The following is a 24,161-nucleotide window of genomic DNA, read 5'->3' as shown; positions in this document are numbered from 1 at the left end:
ATCGATTAACATGTGTAAATGCAAATAACTTTAACGCAAATTGTTGACTGTAAAATTTAAGATTTTCACCTTGTTTTCTTTCCCATAATTTGATATTATACGTTTATTACAGCATTGCTTCTCAAATACGTAATAATGGAATTCTCGAGTGCACCGGGTAGGAACAAAAGTTATCAGCAGCATTTGATCATAAAAATGCACCTTTAATTTTTCTCAACAAAAAAATCGTGATTATAAAGTGTTTTTCGGGAACCATAGCGCTGTATGTACAGCAAGAATTATTTCCCTCTTTCTTCTCGCCCAGCCATAGCAGAGAAGAGCAGTAAACTATACTTAGGCATGTTTATGTTGAACATATATAAAAATTCAAACTACATATATTTAAAAGGGATCTAAATATCATTGGATATTCTTATCAAATGAATATATCTATTAACACCTTGTAAGTGACTGTACATTCTCCTACAAAATGCCTTACCAGCCGGTAATGATTTTACATTTAATGCAGGTTAACCAATAAGTTATTACAATTCTTTCTTTGTTACTTTTTGACAACACAGTAAATACTTAATCTTAGCCATCAATTCATCAACGTTTTCTTTTGGGGAAGAATGTGTACCTTGCACAGAATCTATATCTACCATTAAAATGACAATCTTGTACAATGACATTTTTGTTTCTTCTGGGACTCCTAAAAATTAATTAAGTTCTTGAAATTGATGCATTAATTCTGTGCATTCACTAGAGTTAGCTGATCCAGCAAATAAGAAATCATTTAAGTAATGTACAGTCCCATCCTTTTGTAACCTCTGTTTCAATTCCCAATGTAAAAAAGATACTGAACATCCCATTGGCAAACACTTGTCAACATAGTTTAAATACCTTAGCAGACAAATTCCTGCAGACTTATTGGTTAAAGCCTAAATGCACCTAGAAATATATATCATTGTCATAAGGGCTCCTTTTCCTTTGGTTTTAATTGCATCACCAAATGAAGCATAGCTGACAGTACATGCTTGCTGGTCTTTGTAATCATTAACACTATCACCATAGGGATGGGACCGGTTGGTAATCATGCGCCATGCACCTTGTTCTTTAGGTGATAATCCTAGTGGATTACATCTTATATTTGATATTGGGGGGGGGGGGGACCTAAAACCCTACATGAGCAAACTTCCATCTGAATCTTTTCTTCTTGTTCACCATACTGGTGAATTGCAGACCCTATTTTTCTATATTCAACCCAAATTCTAGGGCCCTGATAATTTAGCAAAATCTCTTTCTGAAAACTCTTTGCTTATATGTTGGTTACTTCCCTGTAAGGATAATTTATTTATAATTTGTGAAGATTGTTACTGTAGATCACTAAATTTTCGCGACACCTTATTTTCGCGAGATAGTCTTTGACTCTTTATTAGCGATACGTAAATATTCACGAATTGTGGTTATTGCTCTATATAATCTTTAGGAATACTAATACACGAGAATGAAATTTTTGCGAGCACACTGTTTCGCGTAATAACGCGAAAATAAAGTTCTCGCGAATAAAAAAGGGTTTACAGTAATTTTAATTCGAGTATGACTCAGACTCGAGACTGCATTTTGAATATTTATCCTATTTATCTTATATTTAGTACTTTATGGATAGTGTGGACACTGAAATTTATATATTTATCTTATAATTTCATATATGATTGCTGTAAATTTTTAAATTTTATTGTTTTATATAACATGCTTGTACAGCGCCTTAGAGTTTAATATATAGGGCGCTCTATAAATGTTTAATAATAATAATGAATCAACTTCCATAATTGTTTGTGTAGGTCGCATTGCTCGCTGTGGAAATCTTGGGCGGAACCTAGACTGGGGGATTGTTTGACATCGTAATTCTTGAAAGATCTACAATTCAAAGAAGGATGTGATCCATTGCATTTCACAGAAATTTGCAAAAATCTACAACTCTCTTTTTCACATATACCCTGAAAGTTGTAAGAGTAACATTTAAATTGTTTTGGGGAATTATAATTATTGTTTTGTACAATGGACTGCATGCAAAATAAGAGGCCCACGCGTCACAACGCTTACCTGAGTGAATATGGCCCTGTTCTTCTTCAACAGATTTTTTTCCTATATATTATGTAAAAAATTGATCCCTATCTGTGGCCCACCTACCCCCTGGGGGTCATGATTTGAGCAAACTTGAATCTACACTTACTGAGGATGATTCCATATCAATATGACTAACCATAGCTTTGCTGTTCTTGAGAAGAAGATTTTTAAAGATTTTTTCCTAGATATTTCTATGTAAAACATTGATCCACCATTGTAACCCACCCTATCCCCGGTCGTCATGATTTGAACAAACTTGAATCTAAACTACCTGAGGATGCATCCATATCATGATGACTAATCATGGTTTTCTGTTCTAAAGAAGAAGACCTTTAAACTGAAATATGGAGATAACGAACAGTATTCAAGCTCCAAAGTCCATTCAAACAAAACAAAATCAGGAGCAGAGCAAACACGGACCTCTAAAACATCAGAGGTAGGATCAAGTGCCATGGAGGATTGAGCATCCCCTGCCGACTGGTTACACCCGTCGTGTGCTCCTTGTCATGATCGTGAAAAATTCGTAGAAAAATCAGTATGTGAATAATGGCCTAACAATTAGTATGAAAACCATCAGGCAGTCGACTAAATGATGGACTGTATTTGCTGACAAGGTCATTGTTTCGATCATAGATCATAGAACTTGCAAAATGCTGGCTTTAAACGAGACTGTTGAAATTCTTGTTTCATCAATTTGTTTGTCAACAGCTTGCCTCGTTTTAAACATTGTTCGTACGTAGAGCATGCTCTTGCGTATCGAATCAACTGAGAGACAAAAACCCCATATGCAGATGATTAGGGTATATTGCTACATAAGTAAGGGAAGTTGACGATTTAAAAGTTGAAGTCATCAAGTTTATCATAAAGCTTGGTTGTTGGGTTACCATTTACGTCTTTTTTTAGTAAACCAAATATGATACAGATGAGTCAGACTCTGTGGTATCTTTTATTTCAAGCTCATTGGAATATATCGTGTCGACATATGAATGGAAATAACTATTGTTAAGGTATTCAATGTATAACGACCATATTTTGTACCTAATTAATGAATGGTCCATGGTTTTTGATTATGGTAGCAATATGAAGGTGTTATTAAATAAAAATGCTCCACCAGAGGAATTTGCCAAATTTTGATTATTGTCCAATTGAATTTAACATTGAAGTCTACGGGTAGCGCATGTTTTTTAAAGATATTGTAAATAGCAATTTGAATTTGAATCAAATCTCTTGGTGAAAATATGCATAAACTCTCTCTTTATTTAACTATGAAATAAAATGAAACATTTACCGCAGACATTTCGACAAATTAAAAATTTTCTCTTTTCCATCAAGGGCAGATAACTCTTCAAAAACTTTTAAGGAGCAAAATGACCGGGTTCTTACATGTTATCAGTCTTGTGAATTTGGTTCATTTCACTTTTATTGTTATCTAGCATTGCATTTTTAACTAGTTTAAAATCATTCAAAATTGTTCAAAATCCCTTCATTATACATTGAATACCTTAACTGATATTACGTCGTTGATATATGTAAATGTCGAGTTGAAGGCCACAGCAAGAGATTTCTTTTTCTCATGTATAAGATTTTGAATAAACTCTGCTTCATATGAATACAAAAATAGGTCTGCTAACAACGGGGCGCAGTTGGTACCCATGGGAATTCCAACAGATTGTTGAAACTGGTTCTTTGATTAACAATTTGTTCAGGGCAACAAACCGGTACTTATTATTCCATTTTTGTTTTAAATGTCTGAGAGACATAAGCCTCAAGCATCGATACTACGCTCTTGAAGGGTGTGGACCAACAACTTTGACCCTTTGACCTTGACCTTGGACTTTGACCTACTTTTCGAAAACTTTAACCTAGGACACAACTTTTGAAAAGTTGTTGCTAGGGCTTTCATATTTAACATGTTTTTTCCTTGTTACAAGACCTTCATTTGGATACCAACAATTGTAATCCATTGACCTTGGAGTTTGACCTACTTTTGAAACACTTTAACCTTGATCATATCTTTTGAACGATTGGTGCTTCAGCTTTCATATTTCACCTGTATATTTCTTGTGAGAAGGCCTTTCCTTAGGCACCATTAATTTTGACCATTTGACCTTGATGTTTGAATTACTTTTGAAAAACTTCAACCTTTTCCATATCTATTCAATGGTTGCTGCTAGGACTTTCATATTTCACAGGTATATTCCTCGAGACAAGACCTTACTTTGGGTACCAACATGTTTGATTTGCATTTGAGAAAGTTTAACCTTTGCTATAAGCTGCCATACGGGGGCATCAGTGTTTCACAAACACATCTTGTTTATTATTACTTTATCATTAAAGTATATACCGAGAGAAGATAAACTCCTTTATTTACATGGATTACTGAATTTCAAATCATCTATACATGTAATCAGTATGTAAAGTCTATACATGTAAACGGTTTAGTGAAGAAAATAGATGCCATGAACGACTGCTACCAGTATATGTGATCGATGTCCCTCCCGATTCGGTTCCTATGATAAATGTTCCTCTGATGTATTAACAAAAATTACTACTAAGTTAGAAGAATGGCTCTTGGTTTCATTGTCATGTGCGTTAGACATGTTTTACTTAACAAAAAAAAAAAAAAACTAGCTCATTCAGTACTTGTATGTTTTATACATTATGTTTCAAAACTTTTCCTGCGCACTCCCTTGGAGGGACGAAAACCATCGGATCACTTATTCCAACACTGATATCGAATAACCTGAGAAAAGAAGATAAATTTATCACTTTTTGATGAGAGAGAGAGAGATTAGGAGAGAGAGAAAGAGAGATCACATACGTATTCAGAACGAAACCGGATTCGTCATTAAACTCCCCATTTGAAACAGGAATACAATCTGGGGATGTGACGTCACCAAAGAATTTGGTTCCATCTTGGTATTGTCCAGCAAAATTCAGGATAGCCACATTTTCTCCGGGAATACCAGCAGCCCCGATGGTAGCCTCACCGGTGAAGTTAGCCTCACGGGGAACCCCATAGGGACGAAAGGTGTGAGTTATAGTTGTCACATTGCATTGTCTTGTTTTCAGATTCAGTCGATATTCCTTTCCCTGAAAATGTTTCGACAACATTTATAAAACTCCTAAAACTCCTGTACGGAAGAAATGACAGTATTGGCAAATGAAGAGTTATAAGTCATTTTTAACTTAATATACATTTAGAATATTGAGTACTGTGAAACTGAGTTCTTATTAACGTTAAGTCTAGAGGTGACATACCACATTGTGAAGGTAAAGAATATCATAATAGTCAACTTGTCTCCCTTCTGTTTCCTCTTCGACAATTCTCCAGCGAGAGGAGGGTTCGTCATAACTAATTCGACCTCTTCTAAAGTAATTCTCCTTTCTATCAACCTGATTAAAAATAGTTGTAGACGAAAGGCTATAGATTAATAAAACAGGAAGAATAAAAAGCACTCAGAATTTTTTAATTATGTAGGAGAACCGACCGTAATTATTCTCCCTTCCCACTGTTTTGGCGAATCTGAAATCAAAGGTTTTGTTAAAAAGTTGTATAAATAAAAGGAGATGGTGAACATGACGAGCGATAAGCCTATAGTGTGACAAACATGAAGACGAAAAATTAAATTTCAATCATATCAAACTTTTCCTTGATATTTCGTCTAACATTAAATTATACTTTATGTAAAATCTCTGTAATTTGCAAAAATCCTTCAAAGATTGAAATTATTTGCCTGTGAAATATTAGACACACACTAAAGCGGGCAAAAAGAGTCATTTTCTCATATTATAATACTATTTTTCGATATGAGTGGGTCTTCGCTCCACCTTTTTGAAAGTTAATCCTCAAAGTTTGCATAAAAATATACATTTTTTGGTTACCAAAAATATGGAGCAATGACCCACTATACCTTAAAAATATACTTCTATGACATAACATTCGCATCTTTTCGAGAAATACTTGAAGTCCATTAAGTCAAGGGTCATATCACAAACATGATTTAAATGCCACTATTCATCAGGACTTGTGTAGTCTAGTGGTTAGCGTGCTAGTCTCGAAAGAAAATAATACTTAGGATTTTTATTGCTAGGGTTCGAACCCACGAATACCAGATTAAATTTTTTAATAAAAGAATAAATTTTGCCGAGAAAATTTTCCTCAGAAAAGTTTTGTTTATCATAATTTCATAAATTTCAATAATGAGAACTTTACTCTAAATACTAAATTCACAAACTGAAAATGATTTTTACATATCTGAAGCTATAGGCTTTCTGCACGCTATGTTCGCCCATCTCCTTTATTTTAATTTAAGGACAGCGATAAAGCAGCATGCTTCTTGAAAATTTGCAATCATGTTGGCTCTTATCGTAATTTGTATTGTTCAAATGGACTTTTGAGAATGATCACTGTTTTCGTTATCTACACATTTCACTTTTATAAATGGCACTATACACTTATTGTGTGATTATGAACAATTAAATTTATCTGAAAGTATTTCTGCTGCATTTTCTCGTGATTTTAAGTCTTACCACATGGTCTGGGAAGCTGCGCAGAAGCAACACACAAAAGAACGTTGATGGTAACAAGAAGGAACATGGCGAAAAGACGACGCGTGGCGACTTACAATATTATATGTGTGTTACGCGAGTGCATAGTTACTTAAATAGAACATCATGATAGGTTATCAAGTTCTTATATAGCACATATAAAAGTATTTATCTCTAAAATTTGTTTCTTTTTGTTTCTTTTTTTTTTTTTGAACTGGGAATTCTATTCAAAAATATGAGAATTATGATAAATTTGCATATAAACTATTTCCTCTTTTAGTTTATCTTTTCTTTCTAGTCGTTTGCTGATATTCCTTTATAGTTCTTTCCATAAGATTGATTTTGACCTCAGTAACAAAGCGTATGTATACATGTACATGTGCAGTTCCTCATGAATAAAAAATATGCACATCAATAATTGTCTTGTTCTTACAAAACCTGTGATGTTTACTTTTCCAAATTCTAAAACATTAGGGAAAAAAATGAACAAGGCTCTATCAGAGAAGAAAACAAGAAAAAAAAAATCACGTAAAGTCTCTTCTAAAATTATTAATGGGAGATTTTTGGACCATCTCTCTGCTTTGTAAGAGTTAAAATCAGGATTATTAAACAAAAAGTCAATGACCATCTAAGTAATATAAGTGATTTCATTTAAAATTGTGTTTGAAATTTAAATATTGAACAACATCAGTTGTTTAAACGTGGCATATCCTAGATTTCTCCTGATGAACCATTGCTGTTAATATCAATCCGCAGCTGTGTCCGCAGAAGAGATATTGTACAGAAGCTGTAAATCCTCAACGATCATTCACGCATTTCTCAAAAGCGGATTTGCTTTGTTATAATAACCATAAAAGAAAAAGAAAATTTTTATCAATCTGTATCTAAGTATTGACCACTGGGATATGACGACCAGAATTAAATATGGTGTTTTTCTAATAGCTGTTTTTGGCATCCTTTACTTATGCAATATTTTGAATATGGCAGAATGTTTTGGTGAGTTATCTCAATTCATATACTCTTGGTACTTTGTTATGGGGGAATATATTTACTTCCTTAATTTTAACAAACTGTCAACTGCCGGGAAAACTTGTTCTCCCATTGGATATACATGTTTATAGCGAAGTTTGTGATGAAGGATGTGTTTTGTTGTTGTTAAGATCAGCAATAATTTAACTTTACAGAAATGAATTTCCTAAACTGGCTAGAATACTCGTAAGTTCATAACGAACTGTGTAGCGTGAGATGTTAAGATATTGTTCTAACCAATCACTTGTTTTGCTAAAAATATATAATGCAGAAGTCCACTAAGTTCTTCTCGTGTGAAACAAAATGTTTTCTGTTCTAGTAATTTACATTTAGAACTCTAATATTTCAAGTATAAACAGTAAAGAGAATGTTTTCTTATTGAGTGTCTTCAAAATCTTACTCAGAAGTTCAAATTTTCAGCAAAACATTGGACAGAATGGAATAATTTTTCAAAGTCTCTTCATGAACGTAATGAGAAAGTTTCCCCGGAAATGTCAAATTTGTTGTCATCAAAAAGTGGAGAAATGAAGAAGAGAAAAAATAAATTACGTGCTTTATGTGGAGTGAATTTTACATTGGAACAATACAGTTTCAATTTTTCTCAGGTAACAGAGAGGTATTACATCGATAAAAAGGCCAAACTTTCTTACTGCAAAGTTCCGAAAGCTGGGAGTTCCTTGTGGACGCAAATTTTTATGATTCTGAGAACTGAACCTCAACAAAATTCATACATGATTAATAAAATAGTGGAAGAGAGTAGAAACAAACTTCATGGATATAAGCCATTCTTTTCCTCGATGCCTACTGTTGGAAACAGCACTAGCTCTGTCATTATGTCCAGGAATCCCTATTCCAGACTGTTTTCGGCGTATATTGACAAGATATATTTGATGGATAAGTTTAAAATTTCAAGGATTATTTCAATGCAAAATGGAAAACCAAAGTCAGTATGTGGATACAATGTGACCTTCCAGGAGTTTCTAGATTATGTTGTCAGTCAAGCATCAAACGGGTATAATATAAATAGACACTGGGCACCAGTTTATCTTCTATGCCGGCCATGTGATGTGAGATACGACGTCATAAGCAAAATCGAAACCCTAACAGAAGATTTACACTTTATATTTAATCATTCGCAGGTGTCTAGATCCACAAAGGATATTATTTTGAATGTGACTAAATATAAAGCAGATCTATTTGGAGTATTAAATACATATTTGTCACATTGGAATAAGCATAGAGTAGAGTGTCCCATATTAAAAGAATACTTGTTAAAGATATGGACAGCATTAAAATATCAGGGAGAACTGAAACACGATCTGCCATTTCCAACAAATGCATTTTCGTCTGTGTTGACAAAAAACCCGGATATGAAAGTCATCGTCAATGATTTTGTAGAGTATGTTACAAAAAATAGACCAACATCAGAGGAGAGAAGAGCGCAGCGGAGGAGGGCCCTGACTGAAGCATACAAAGGAATAAGGAAATCCACGATAGATAGAGTTCAGAAATTATACCAGCTTGACTTTCTATTATTCCAATATGAACTGACTCCACCATTATAGATTATGGTTTGTTTTCATTTTTGTCTAGGGCACTTTATTTAATACAGCAAAATCGCCCATTTTTGAGATTCTTGTTGAATATTGAGTGTAATGATGATATATTAAATTGATGATGAACCATTTTTAGTGATTATATGTACAAAAGGTATAAATAATAACACAATGACGAATATGTGTATTAAGCTTTGTTATTTCAAAAATGTATAAAAAAAATTACAATGGATTGAATTTTATAAAAAAAAAAAATATTTCAGATCATCTTCCGGCGCACTCCTTTGGTGGAATGAAAACCATGGGGTCTGTAATTCCAATATTGATATCGAAAAATCTAAAATAGAAAATGAGCACAAAAATTAAAGGAAATAAAATAGGTAAAAGGAGGCAGGAATGTATGGTGAGGAAATAAAAGAGAGATACTTACGTATTCATAACGAATCCAAATTCGTTGGAAATTGCTCCATTGGATACAGGAATACAATCTGGGTAGGTAACATCTCCAAAGAATCTAGTTCCATCTTCGAACTGACCATTAAAGTTCTCGATGACAGCATTTTCCCCGGGAATACCAGCAGCCCCGATGGTAGCCTCACCGGTGAAGTTTGCAAATGGAGGTACTCCGAAAGGACGGAAGGGGCGTGTCAGAGCTGTCACGTTGCACTGTCTAGTTTTCAGATTAAGACGGTATTCTTTACCCTGGAGAATTCAAATATTGATATTTGAGGATACATGTATTTCGGAATTTTTTATTCATAAAAACTAGAAAGGAAAAATGTATCAAAGTATATAGTTATTTTTCCAAAAGATTGATGATTAATTTAAATTCAAGGAAGTGATTACAAAACAAGTTGAACTGAATGATTTTTTTCTAAAAAAAAAAAAAATAATAATAGTTAAGATCTGTACAGTAGAAAAAATGTTCTTTGTTGATACATCTATACAACAAAAATTCAGTAAAATTATCTAAAGATAAGAACTATACGATCTTGTTTCTGTGTGCAGAAGTTATTCAAAACCATTCATGTCTGGCAAGCTCAAGGCACATTTGCCATTATGACCATGTTTAAGTTCATATGTGCAAGTCCATAGAAAAAGACAAGCTATGTTAATATGGATTTGGATTTCTATTACATGTATTACCATTTCGTCCCCAAAGTAATGGCATGATTTCCCAACAGAATTTTTTTTTGAAAACTTTATATTTAATGCAAATTCTTGAAAAAAAAAACACTTTATATTTAATGCATTCTGAAGTCACAATTTGTAACATACCAAAACAGTCAGGAATAAGGCTAGTAATAAATAAGGGTATGAGAGACGTTACGTCTCAAGCCTTCTTGTTTTTCACAAACAAAATCCAAAGTTGAAACTTGTTATACTAGACAGCTTCGAGGAAGTGTATCGACATGCATTATGTTGTAAAATTTAATTTACTCGGTGAGGTAACAAATTTACAACATGAAAAATTGTTATGATGTTCATATTTGTAATTATCCCTCCCCAGTAAATTCCAAATTTACAAAAGTATGCATAAGTACCGCGTTAAATAACATTGAATGTATGTCTTAGATAGAATAAATCTACCTTACACGAAGCATGTAGGGGTATCTTACCACACGTAATGTGCAGACAGAAAATGAATTATTTTAAATGATAATAGAGAGAGCATGCCACAAATTATTACAATATAGAGGCCATGCCAAAAATGAATGAGATATAGAGAGGCCATGTCATAAATGATTGAGTTATAGAGAGGTCATGCCACAAATGATTGAGTTATAGAGAGTTCATGCCACAAATGATTTTAAGTTATAGAGAGGTCATGCCACAAATTATTACAGCACAGAAGTCATGCCACAAATGATTGAGTTACAGAGAGATCATGCCACAAATTATTACAATACAGATATCATACCACAAATGATTAAGTTACAGAGAGGCCATGCCACAGATGACTGAGTTATAGATAGGTCATGCCACAAATGATTAAGTTATAGAGAGGTCATGCCACAAATGACTGAGTTATAAAGACGTATTACATGTGTTACTGTACATCAAATAATTACTATACAGAGCTCATACCACATTGTGTAAGTAGAGAACATCATAGTAAGACACGTCTCTGTCTTTAGACTCCTCCTCGATGATTCGGAATCGAGGTGCGTACTCGTCATAACTGATGCGACCCGCCCTGAAGAAATTCTCCTTCCTGTCCACCTATAGTAGATAGATGTCAATAGTATGAGATCATAGCAAGTTTGGATGTATATGTAAGTAGATAATGCATATATAATTGTATATATGTTGTGTGGCGTACCGTTATCACTCTCCCCTCCCATTGCTTCGGTGATTCTGGAATAAAAAAGTTTTAGATTGTTGTGAAAGATATAAATTATAATAGTGACTGTGACCGAATTTATCGGAAGATAAAGATTGACAATCACGTGATCTCTATGTTGGTCTTACAAATGATAACGGTGAGAATTTAGAAAGGTTAAATACTAATAAAGTCCTTCTTAGATAAATTATAATAAGTTAAAAATAATAGTAAATAATGCTAAAAGTAGAATGGTCATCATATACTTATATCTTAACAAATAACTTCGTGGCGAATGATAATTCTTGACTTGCTTTTAACTTTCTGATCTGACTATTTTGAGTCTTTATGAAACACGGAAATCTATATATGGTGCATACATGTGCTTGTATATTGAATCTATTTCAAGTACAAAGGATGCTCAAAATACATTTATGGTTATACATGTAATATAATTGGAAAAATACCCTCTTGAAAACTTATGCATTAAAGAAAAAATATATGATTTTTTCGGTCTTATGATTATTTTTGTTGCTATGAAGTGCGAGTCTTACCACATGGCCTTGGAAGTTGTGCCGTTACAACACACAGAAGAACGCTGAGGGCAACCAAACGGAGCATGGTGAACAGACTACACTGGCAGACGATCCAAAGTAACGGTCTTCTGCAAGTCCCAAGTTCTTAAATAGAACCCTTGTCTTTATCAAACGTTATCTGAAGACGTGACACACATACTTGTGTCGTTATAATATGCAGAAAGACCATAATATAAAGGACTAAAATATCCACTTAACAATATTTGTGTTAGGAAGATGTGCAACCATCTTCAGTATCTCTCTTTAACTTTATCAATATCGCATGTATATATTTGTTCATCATTATGTCATTTTACAAACCTAAGTAAAGTAAATGACGATTACATTAAATCGAAACCTGAGTTTAAAATCTCATCCTTTTCCTTAAATAATTACATGTATCTGTGAATTTCTTAATTATACACCGCAGTATTATGGACGGCATGGCATCTGTATGCTTTAAGCTCTTGACCAAGACCACTTTTTACCTGCATGTATAAATGCATGATTTGTACAGTGTTTACAGGAACAGTATAAAGAATATTGAATCAGGACATAGCTCCCTCAATTCGATGTTAATAACTGATGTTCCGACATCTTACAGGAATTGGGGAAATTTTCATTTCCTGCTCACACGCCTACTGTATGATGTTTTAATGTAAACTGAGGTATACTTCAAAAATGGACGTTATCCTGGTCTTGTAACCTTAACCTTCGTCCGTCGACTAATTCTGACTAGGAGATTTCTAAATCAAATATGGCTTTTTTCACATCGACGGGTCACAATATAGAACAAGTACCGAGTAAAAAGGCAAACCTTATATAACATAAAACAGTGTTATTAAATAATAATTTGGTCTCCAATAAACTTTCCAGCTTAAACAAGCACATATGCAGTAGTTTATAAGTCACACGTGACCATATATTAAAAAAAAAACTTTAATAAAATTAGATACTAAGTGTAGTTTTGGTGTTATCGTTAGTTCACCAATTTATAAAAAAATTAAGAAACAGAACCAACATCTAAATTCTTTACTTTTCAATTTATGCAAAGGCACAGTGCCATATTAATTGTCTTTTTAAGTACACATAAACTGATAAAAGAAAAGTCGGTCATTTTCCTCAGACCTGTGACAGGGACATGACATTTTGTCGAGGTCATATTCACATTTCTCGTCCTAGAACAGTATAAGCACTTCTCATTAATTATATTATCGCATATTTTTGCGAAACATATCGCGCATAAATACATTCAAACATAAATTTAAATCATAAATCCAAAAACAATTTCACTCAGATTTATTCAAAAAATATTTTTACATAAATGTTGATCTTAATGCCTATTCCCTGTGATGAAATGTATATTAAAGAGTTATTTGTTCAAGTGACATTCACTTACCAATAAGAAAAAAAAAATCATCATAAAGTTAATGTATATATACCGAATGCAAAGAGTTTGCACATAAAACTTTTGACCTTTCACTTGGTTCTGAAAACACAGTTATAATCTGTCCAATACGAGCGCTTCCATCACTTTTTAAGCGATTTCAAATAAGTTTGACGTATTTTCAAGAAAAAATCATTAAACATAAAAGTTTATTATACCTTTAAAAATAATTTCCTATAAAAATATATACTAAAAACGTCTTATATTTTACTGAGCGATCAAAAAAAAAAAAAAAAAAAAAAACAATGTTGGACCGCTTAGTATGATATTGGACCTTTCGATGACATACAACTTGACTTTTAAAGGTATATACCAAAACATTTATTAACAGTGTTCTCGGGCAAAATGCGTTTCGTCAACCCCCGAACCAAACAGTTTGGTTCTTCGGTCCGACAAAACACATGCTGCCCTCGAACCCAGTCAATAAATTTTTATTCATCATTTCAAAACCATATTTAGTCAGATTGGATTCATAAACATTGATAATGATACACAATTTTTCAAAGTTAACGGAAATGTATTTTTCGGCCATTACTGTCAAAAAAAGAGTTGTTATTTCTAGGAATTATCTGAGTGTACGACTGATCAATAGATTGATTCCAAACGTGTTCCATGACATGACATAAAAAACGGTTTGTTTGTTTGTTTGTAACGTCCCTTTTTCATGGCAGCACCTCTAAAGGACCGCTCTCCACGTCCCACAGTGGGATTTGAACCTGCGATGTAAGGATCAACTCCTTACTCCGCGACTCTAGAGCAAACGCTCTACCCACTGCGGCAGGCGGGCGACTGTAAAATAAAGAATAATAGTGAATCCTTGGGACGGATTTTCGTAATTTGTTAACATTCAATAGACTGAGAATTTCTTACCGGTTCAATACACTAGCTGAACTCGATGGTTTCTTTCAAAGCATAACGTTTGAATAAAATAATATATCTGTCGAACCTATAGTTTGAAAGACAAGGTTTATTTTGAGATATGATACAAAAAGTGATTATATTGGTAGGTTGGGAATACTATAATGTTAAACACATACATGTAGTTACTGACAGAGCGTGAAACAAACATGATTGTTCACTTTTTGATAAAGAAAATATTTTAAAACTTTTTTGTTTTGTTTCGTTTGTTTGTTTTGTTTTGTTTTTTCAAAATGTCTTGTTGATTTTTAAAATTAATATACATTTGTCAGTAGTCAGGACAGGCATGTGCTGTAATTTAATTGGCAATGCCATACAGCTCAGTAAAGTCTGTACTCAAAGGAACCAATCACCATCGTCTTCTGCATTATATATAAAAATACATAAAGACTTGGCCATTTGAATAGGTTCTATCAATTTATTCATTTTTTAAACTTAATGCTTTCAAACGATTCAGCGAGTTCAATTAGTACATTGACATGACAGCAGATGTAAAGTCTATAGGGATTTAACACTACAAATGATAGGTATCCATCATTATTCGTATTTTTTTATCACTTTCCTCAATATTGCACAAATAGGACATATTCGGAAAAAAATTAGTTGCAACATTCGGATATTCTCTTGAAATATGCCAGCTCCCTCCTGCACTTGATAGCATTGACCGAAGTTTACGTTGTTAATGAATTTCGGTAGACTTTGACGTTGTCTCATGATTGTTTATTTCAAGTTGTATGCATTCATCCAACTATAAATGACTTGGATATGTTTAACGTTTTCAAGTTTAATAATATTTTCATTAAATATAGCATAATTCTCTGCTCTCGTACAAATGAGGTTGAAGCGCTCATATGGGACAAATTATAATTGAAAAAATTGTCAATGCAACCATCGGGACATGATGCACAAGTGGACAGATAACTGTTCAAGATTTTGGTTGTCATAAAAACTTGTTACCTTAAAATGTATAAAGTAATACTGATATAAAAGTGACTACATTATATTATATTTAAGATGAAAAAAGAGCATATATAAATATCCTTCTTATCAATCAGAAGGTACTTGACTTTATAGGAGAAAATATGTAGTAATTCAGTTTTCGTTCATGCCATGGTCAGTGACTGCATTCATAATTGGGGATCAATGGTCTAGGTGCATTCATAAATCGGAATCGATGAAATCTTCATAAGGAATATTGAAAATTTTGGTCAATTATAGAATAGTATAAAAGTTTATTTCAATAAACAAGATTAATTATCAATATTAAAATAAAGATCGGAGACAACGAGATCTGTCCTGCAATGTTGATGTTCTTACTAGGGATAGTACTTGCTGGTTTCTTGGTCGGAAGTAGTGGAAAATCTGGTTCTAATGAGGCAGGACTGGTCGTAAATTCAATATTTTTTCCGACTTCTAGCCGGACAGTTTTCCCCTCACATTTTAACTTCATTGGGTGTTTTGCCATTTTGGTTAATGTAACATTAGTTTTGTCATTCGTGAAAGATAAATCTATAGATCCGCCAAGATAGTCTAGGCCTGTGATTTTGAAAGATGTTGTTGACGGTGGAAGACGACCGTGGAAATCTATTCTGTCTGGATGAAGCCGGATGCCACCATAACCGAACAATAGAGACTGTAAAAATCCGCCCATACCTGTGATAAAATTGACGGCTCCTGTACCATCGGCATTCTCCGTCCAAACCTGGAAATTACAAAAGCATTCTGGATTTCTATTGGCTTCATGGTTGATATCATGAATAAGGCGAGCAGGATATCAATCAATGATGTGAACTTTTCGTTTTCACCAAATCTACATGTAGGGAACTACACAGCTAGTGTTGTATTGTGTATCATCTAATATTTAAGTTCATCATTTCCCTCAACGTAATTCTAACTAACGATATCTAGTAGTCACCAGAAGTATGGAAAAATTGTACATGTTCTGTGACAAACAATATTGCTGAAACACTTCACACATAGATCTTACATTAAAAGGGGCCGCCACATTTTCTTCTTGCTTTCTGAATAACCTGGCTGCTTCTGTGGTATCATTAAGTTCCAGGTAACCGATCGCAAACATTCCCCACGTCATGGCGGGCCCGGCAGGGGTTACCTGAAATGAAGAAAACAGAAAATTAAAATCTTTTACATCTTTTAAGAATGAAGTAAATTCATGCTGTCATACAAAATACTGTATAGATTGTTATGTCAAAATGTAAGAAAATTAATTATTCCTTTTCAATGAATCATTCTAAAAAAAGAAACCAAAGAACATCCAACATGTTATTTAGAAAGGAGAGATTTCAATACATTCCTTTTTAAGAGAGCTGAGTATGTGATACTTATCCAAAAATATTACATTTTCATATATTAGTAAGTCGTTTCTGCGCACGTCTCCAGGCATAGCCATCATTAAAGGAAACCCCATCAAAATAACATCTGCCTGTTTTACCTTTTCGCCTTCAAAAAAAAAAAAAAAAAAAAGAAATAAATAAAGCAAACAACATTCGACATTATAGACAGGAAATTAACAAAAACACATGGATAGAACAGTACAAAAATTCGTTTTCAGAGAGCAAGATCTACATGTACCTTGTTGATATCCGTCAAATTCTGGATGATAACGTCGTGACTTGTCAAAGGGAATGTACATATTGTCTGCCACCTCCTTATATAAAGGCTTGGAGTACTGACCCAGGAGTCCATCAATAAACTCTGGGAGGCGCAGACTCAGTTGGGCCACGAGGTTTGTGTAGGCAGAGTTGTTGATTTGGTGGTGGTACTCATCTGGTGGCATCACATCTATCAACAAAGTAAAACTTAACAGTAAATCCTACTCTTAGACCATTGCTCTAGCTCAGACGAAGATAATCACTGCATGGTAGCTTTCAACCACTGTCGATTCACTTTCAGGTCTCTTTATTCAATAATCTCTGAAATAATTAAAACTTTTATGATACTTGGACCAAAGAAGTTATTCTCTAACAATTTACACACAAATTAAGAATATATTAATAATTCAAGTAATCAATAAGAATATCTAATAATCTTCAATAAAAGACAGAAAATATCAGACACAAAACACAAAACAAATACTATATATTTCATATACGCTGGTTCTTTTATTAAATACTGCACGGGATTCCCAAAATTCAGCAATATCTCTTATCATTTCATTCCCTCTTTCATGGATTAGAAAATGCGTATCACGTGTAAGGTAAATATATTGTCTGGCTGCGAATGATATATCGCCTGTTATGTGTTTTTCAAACTGGAAGTATGGAGGAACTGGTGTGACGTCATATCCTGCAAAAAAGGGGGGAAATATTAGTTTAAATATACGGAAATACATGTAGCTCCGAGAATGTAACAGATATGATTAATCTTACTAGATAAATTTTACCACTGAATGCACTTTCCCATGGATACATAGCTCCCCTGAAGCCCCTCATCATGGCCTGATGTTTAGCGTTATCCAGTGTCCTAATTCTGGTTTTGATTATAGCCTTGCCTATATCGCTGTGCAATAACTGAATGGGCGGATACATCCATGTCTCTTGGTCCCAAAACACGTGACCATTATACATCTGAACAAAGGAGTATAAATAGTTAAATACTTATTTCAATAAGATCACTTGATTTGAGTAGTGTCATTTCAGTGAAAGTATAAAGACATGAATACATGCACATGTAGTGACTGCTAGTTCAGAGAGTTCAAAGAGTTTATTTATTATTAAATCTCAGTTTACCAGTCCATGTGCAAGACCCCCTGGTGAAAGACCAATGAAACCCGGTTTTTCTGACAGGGGAAGGGAGCTGAGTATGTAGTAGAGAGATGAGCATATTAATTTAGCTAGATTGTCGTTCCCTACTACGTCGATACGTCCATTGTTCCAAATACTCTGCCATGTCTGTATGTGCTGATTCTCAAGTGTGTTGTTAATGAATAGAGTCACACCTGCAATACAATCACGAAGAAACTATGACACAACTTGAAAAAGTTGCTGCATAAAAGCCCCTTTAAATCATGGATGAGAAATGAGAAACCTTTGGCCGATTTAAACTTGATCGATTTCTCAGCGATAGCTTAAAGCCAGGAAAGGTCGTTTCTGTTTAAATATATAGTTTAGGGAAGATCTTAATGCACTTCTTCTGGGATTAAAAATAGAACATTGCTTAATTTCACGGCGACTTGCCTTTCCCAGATCCTACAAAAGTCTCTAAAAAAACCCTCAATGATCTCCCAAGGAGAAATGGATCTCCCATAAGTCTCCAGAAAGATGAGATGGTTTCTCTGCAATCTCCCAATGATCTCTCTGACATCTCTTCCATATGAAGTTCAAAATATGTTGCGTTCTTCGAAAGATCACATTTGGGAATTAAAAGATCGTTAGATGAGCTTTCTGAGCTTTTTGAACGATCATCGGGCGGTCTTTGAGAGTCATCATTGAGAAATCGTTTTAGGTGGAGTCAAACTTTTTTAGACCATGAAGACTGTGAAGACCTCTGGCATATCATTGAGAGATCATGACAATGCCTAGAGATCGTTCAGAACCTCCGTGTAGGCCCCCTTTTAAAAACATGGAGACTGTTGAGAAAACCGTGGGTGATGTACAGGTCAGATCTTTAAGCGATATCTGAGAGTCATGAAAAGTCTATATCTGTGTAAATGTTATTGGAAGATTATAAAGTGCTTATTGAGCGATGAGATGTGAGAATTTCTCTATATTTCTTAACGATCTTTCGATATCAATGAGCGATCATGGATCGCACATTGAAAGATTCCGCAGAGATTGGTGGTTACTCGTACAATGTACTTTGCTTTCTGTAGCGAGTTCTGAAAGTTCGTTGAAAGATTACTTTGCAACCAACAAAGATCATTGAAAATCAATGGAGATTGTTGAAAGATCAAGACTTTTAGTGTGACCAAAGGAGATCACCGTTGGATCGAAAGTGACCACTAAGAGATCCTCATTCGTTCTAAACATTTTGCATTCCAAGGGACTGTTGGGCAATCTGTCTGCACTCTCTTTGTGTTCTTTGAGAGCCTGTTTACCTTTGTGATAGTTGAAAGACTGTTTTGGATAAGTTCAACACTTTGAAGAGAGACTGTTGAGAAATGTGAGACCACTAAGAGATCATGGCAATGACTGGGCGATCGTTGAAAGATCGTAAAGATTGCGTAATATTGCATCGCTCAGCAATCTGTCAACGGTCGCCACCTTTGTGTAAAGGGGGTTTAAAGGGTCTTTGAGCGAGACAGGGGCTTTTCATTACTTAATATGGACACCAAACTCATACCTTCAGTAAACTGTTCTTTGGCAACTTGTGGATTACTATCAACACTAAGAAGAAAAAGTCGAGCCATCTTTTGATATGGAGCCACACAGATATTTGAAGGTATCCGTGAATAAACCATGGTAACATTGCGTGTCTCATTCCAAGAATACTCAAATTCTTTAATTCTTCCGAAAAATATTCTGTTAAAAACATAATAGTGATATTTCATGGTCATCTAGTACTCTATGTATGTGCACTTCAATGCAAAGATTTTCTCCAAGCTATTTGACATTAACTCACCCGGTATTATTGTCTGAGGGTGATGAACGACTCCCACTGAGATTTTGATCCAGATCATCAGTCACGGTTGCCTTACCACTGCTGATGGACAGCTGCAGAGGCAGATGTTGTTCGTTCAGCATCAATAGCTCTGTCACTATTAGCTGGGGGAGGGACCGATGGGCGTACATCTTCATTGTCACTGAGAAGTTCTGCCCGCTGTGGCTCTCCACGAACATGCCTTAGTTATGTATTGCACAGATTAATAAGAACAAGTAGACAATTTGTTCCATTTCAAATATATTTTAATTGTTCAATACAATATTAATGGAAAGTTCATTTACAGCTTACAAACAGCTTCAAAGTGTGGTTGAAATTAAACTGTATCAAGGAGTTGTTTTCAATAATTATACTTTTCTACTTTTCACTGACTTATATTTGATATCAATATACAAATTAAGAAAGCTTTAAATTATTTTTACGCACCATTCTTGAAGTCTATACTGTAGTTGGACTTAGCACTTCCGTTGATAGTAATACTTTTTATCATTATAGATGGGAGCAAGGCTCGGTGTGTTTTAATGGCGTAACCGTTGTAAAGCCCATTCATACACATTGTGTCTGATTTAACAACAGTAGCGATATGCCCATTTCCAATAGTTGGAAGAATGCGCGTGTCATTTGTTAGTCTGTAAAAACAGTTAAATTTAATATAGTAATAGGTCTTACTGCTATTGCTTACCATTACGTCGAAGTAATTTATTATTTCAAGAAAAGCAGTTCTCCTTAAGGACGACGGACCTAATTCGAAATTTCACGCCACTGCGCAGAAAACCGCGCATATGCCTTGAATCAAATTGACTTAATTATGTATTGCAAAAGATAAAAAAAAAAATACATTGTTAATTCTTTTAAGATATTCAAACGTTTCCTCTCCATTAAAAATATTGTAAATATTTCGATTTTTATTCATTTGTTGATTTTATAAATAAATGATTTATTTGGCCAAGGTATTTTCATTGAAAAATTCCCTCAAAATGTGCCCTACTTCTGAGTTTGACATGCCCCCCTTAAAAATCTAAGCCGATGACCCATTTATTTTTTGGCATAATTTGCTGGTAAATTGTCTTTTTAACATTGTCCTTTAATATGAAAAAAAATTCTATTGCAGAATTTTTTTCCCCAATGATCACTCTTATACCCTACACTGGCAATTTCCCAGTACTTCCTATAGTAATTATCGATTTCCATTGCCAACTTTTGAAACGCTCCCCATTAAAAATCTACATCGATGACCATATGATTTTTTTTTATTGATTTTAACTCACCAAAAGTCACTTAACCTCATATCAAAATTTGAATAAAAAATCTATTGCAGAAATGAATTAGCTCCGTCATCGTTAATTAAGTGTGATATAAACGATATTATTTGTTCCAAAGATCAAAAAACGTGTACATGTTACTATTCCTTAAGCTAAGAATCCTAAGTTGAGTGGATTTATTTTTTCTTTATATTATGCATGGGTAAGAGTTAGCTAAATTAGGGATCAAATTTGACATAATACATGTATATACAGGAAAAGAATTTTCTCCGTAAATGCAAGGTCATGCTAGTCATATTGATATTGAAGCATCACCATGTTATGTGGATTAATAGAGAGTGTTACAGTGGGGAAATAATATCCTGTCACAATTTTTCATCGGAATAAAAAAATAGCAGGGCTATACTTATTTAGCTCAGCGTTGTGCCCAATGGGCCTGTTATTACATTTGTGGTCATCTACAATACGTAATATCACTGCTCATTCTGCAGAGGGAAAAGGTTGAATATTGGCATACAGTATATGCCGAATGGACGACAATGTGTTCGTTCAGTACAAGTAGAGCTTTTTTCAAAAAGCTTGGCCGTCTTTAGCATCAACCTTAAACAGTAAACTGGCACATACCTATCAGGCCATATTATTCTTGAGCATTAAATTTTTACTGACATTAGTATGGTGTCCGGATAGGGCCATTTGCAAAAGCTCAACAGCGCGTTCAGTTTTCTGAACGCACTGTTGAGCTTTTGCAAATGGCCCTATCCGGACACCATACATTAGCCCTACCATGTGAAAGTTCAACCAGGCTCGGCTTTCTCCGTGAATCAACTCTGCAGCTGGTCGGAGTTTACGAGAGATTAGAAAGATAAGTGCAAAACAAAAGAAAAATACAAGCTGACAAGCGATAATAAAAGAACATTTCTGTTTACAATGAAAATAAAGAAACGCCTTCTAGTTATTGCTATAAAAAATTAAAGTGTTATTTAGATTTATTGATTGCCATTTTCAACTGTTCGTTTTATCAATGTTTTTTAAGATTGAAAATCTTGAGAAATTGTTAAATCGCACTAAAATTAGATCACCAGAAAATTATCTCCCTTCCCTTGAACAGCATTTTAACCAATGAAATAATTGAAAATTTTCACATCATGTAATTTCTACCAATCACAAAGGAGGGGAAGTGCATAATCTGAAGACTGTAAAATACTTCAACTCTGTATACCGTCTTCCTCCGCACTTTACGTATATTTAGCAGGCGACAATTTGTACATTCACAGTCCCTATTGACTGAAAAAATTGTTGGAAATACACATGCTTTACTTATTTTATTGATTTATTTTTGGAGAAAAATATATCTAAATTCAAATAAAGAAAAACTGTATGGGCATTTTTATTGATTTTTTATGCCCCCGTATCGAAGATTCGAGAGTATATAGCTTTTGCCCTGTCAGTCCGTCTGTCTGTCTGTCTGTTCGTCTGTTTATCCTTGACCTACGAATTTGACCTACTTTTGAAAAACTTTAACCTTGGTCATAAATTTAGAACTTTAGGTTGGTTCTAGGGCTTTCATACTTCACATATGTAATCCTTGTGAAAACACCTTCTTTTGAATACCAACAACTTTGACCCTTTGACCTTGAACTTGGAGTTTGACCAACATTTGAAAAACTTTAACCTTGGCCATGACATTTGAACAGTTAGTGCTAAGGCTTTTATTCTTCACATGTGTAAATTCTTCACATGTATAATCCTTGTGACAAGACCTTCCTTTAGATACCAACAATTATAGCCCATTGACCTTGGAGTTTGACCTACTTTTGAAAAACTTTAACCTTGGTCATAAATTTAGAACTTTAGGTTGGTTCTAGGGCTTTCATACTTCATATATGTAATCCTTGTGACAAGGCCTTCTTTTAGATACCAACAACTTTGACCCTTTGACCTTTGAATTAATTGCTATTGACTTACCATGGCTCAGTAAATAAGGAATTTTAAAAGTAGACTTACAAAAAGTAATAAAGACATGTTTTAAAATATATTTTATCATAGATTAATATAAAATATATGTATTATACATGTTTTTATTTGTGGATTTTTTTTTTTTTTTTTTTTTTTTTTTTTTTTTTTTTTTTTTTGGTCTTAGACAACACGAATTTTCAATTCGTAGGAACTGGACAGAACAGATAGACGAGCAGTAAATAAAGTAATAAACATTATATAATATTATGCACATCATAACTCTTTTCAAAGATTTATTTCCAACGAAATTTAATACCTCAGTTTCTTTATATTACTGATATTATTAATCAAATGTGCTTTTCAACCCGATTTTAAAGTGTATATTCTAAATCCCCAAAATGAATTTTAACAAAGAAGTAAGTCTTTGCAAACCCGATATGAAATACACTGCTTAACCATATCCTGAATTTTCAAATATTCCATCCAATAAAGTACTTAGTATCGGGGGAAAAAAACTTACGTGTCGTTACTCAACACGGTTATATCTGGCGCTGGGGCCAATAGACGCCCATCTGGAAATGGGATATTTCTCGTTTTAGCTCCATGAATGAGAGTAATTTCATTTAAACTTGTGGTTGGATTTCCAGAATAGGGGCAATTAGCACATATTGCTAAACGGTCAGAGAAACATAATAAAAACACAATTCCGAGGATGGGAAAAAGTGTCATGGTCGAACCTGTGACATGTGACGAAATTACTATTCTCTTAGAGCGCAAGTTAGCTAGCCTAAAATTTAAACAACTCGATTAAATTAC

General features: G+C 34.0%; 4 protein-coding genes across 4 annotated transcripts; 1 reads left to right on the top strand and 3 right to left on the bottom strand.

Annotated features, from left to right (window-relative positions):
- Window positions 1–1,250: 1,250 nt before the first annotated feature.
- Window positions 1,251–6,747, bottom strand: LOC133182583 (mammalian ependymin-related protein 1-like). Its single transcript, XM_061317431.1, has 5 exons — window positions 6,643–6,747; window positions 5,601–5,635; window positions 5,371–5,505; window positions 4,927–5,202; window positions 1,251–1,316 (listed from the first exon to the last, which is right to left on the bottom strand). The coding sequence occupies exons 1-5, from the start codon at window positions 6,707–6,709 to the stop codon at window positions 1,251–1,253; spliced, it is 579 nt and encodes a 192-aa protein (XP_061173415.1). The 5' UTR covers window positions 6,710–6,747.
- Window positions 6,748–8,180: 1,433 nt separating this feature from the next.
- LOC133182581 (carbohydrate sulfotransferase 9-like) lies at window positions 8,181–9,254 on the top strand. The gene has a single exon (XM_061317427.1). It carries the CDS (start codon window positions 8,181–8,183, stop codon window positions 9,252–9,254), a length of 1,074 nt encoding a protein of 357 aa, XP_061173411.1.
- Window positions 9,255–9,424: 170 nt separating this feature from the next.
- On the bottom strand, window positions 9,425–12,268 carry LOC133183499 (mammalian ependymin-related protein 1-like). The gene is made up of 5 exons (XM_061318449.1): window positions 12,123–12,268; window positions 11,569–11,603; window positions 11,334–11,468; window positions 9,676–9,947; window positions 9,425–9,582 (listed from the first exon to the last, which is right to left on the bottom strand). The coding sequence occupies exons 1-5, from the start codon at window positions 12,187–12,189 to the stop codon at window positions 9,510–9,512; spliced, it is 582 nt and encodes a 193-aa protein (XP_061174433.1). The 5' UTR covers window positions 12,190–12,268; the 3' UTR covers window positions 9,425–9,509.
- Window positions 12,269–15,448: 3,180 nt separating this feature from the next.
- LOC133182580 (protein-glucosylgalactosylhydroxylysine glucosidase-like) lies at window positions 15,449–24,074 on the bottom strand. The gene is made up of 12 exons (XM_061317426.1): window positions 23,866–24,074; window positions 20,554–20,756; window positions 20,089–20,308; window positions 19,810–19,988; window positions 18,258–18,466; window positions 17,912–18,095; window positions 17,605–17,814; window positions 17,101–17,310; window positions 16,868–16,968; window positions 16,496–16,621; window positions 15,826–16,210; window positions 15,449–15,465 (listed from the first exon to the last, which is right to left on the bottom strand). Exons 1-12 carry the CDS (start codon window positions 24,072–24,074, stop codon window positions 15,449–15,451), a joined length of 2,253 nt encoding a protein of 750 aa, XP_061173410.1.
- Between the last annotated feature and the right edge of the window lie 87 nt (window positions 24,075–24,161).

Source organism: Saccostrea echinata, unplaced genomic scaffold, assembly GCF_033153115.1.
Source record: "Saccostrea echinata isolate AGI-Se365-2 ecotype Australia unplaced genomic scaffold, CSIRO_AGI_Sech_v1 ptg000009l, whole genome shotgun sequence".
NCBI lineage: Eukaryota > Metazoa > Mollusca > Bivalvia > Ostreida > Ostreidae > Saccostrea > Saccostrea echinata.
The sequence above is the reverse complement of the archived record's forward strand: the minus strand, read 5'-3'. Positions and strand labels throughout refer to the sequence as shown.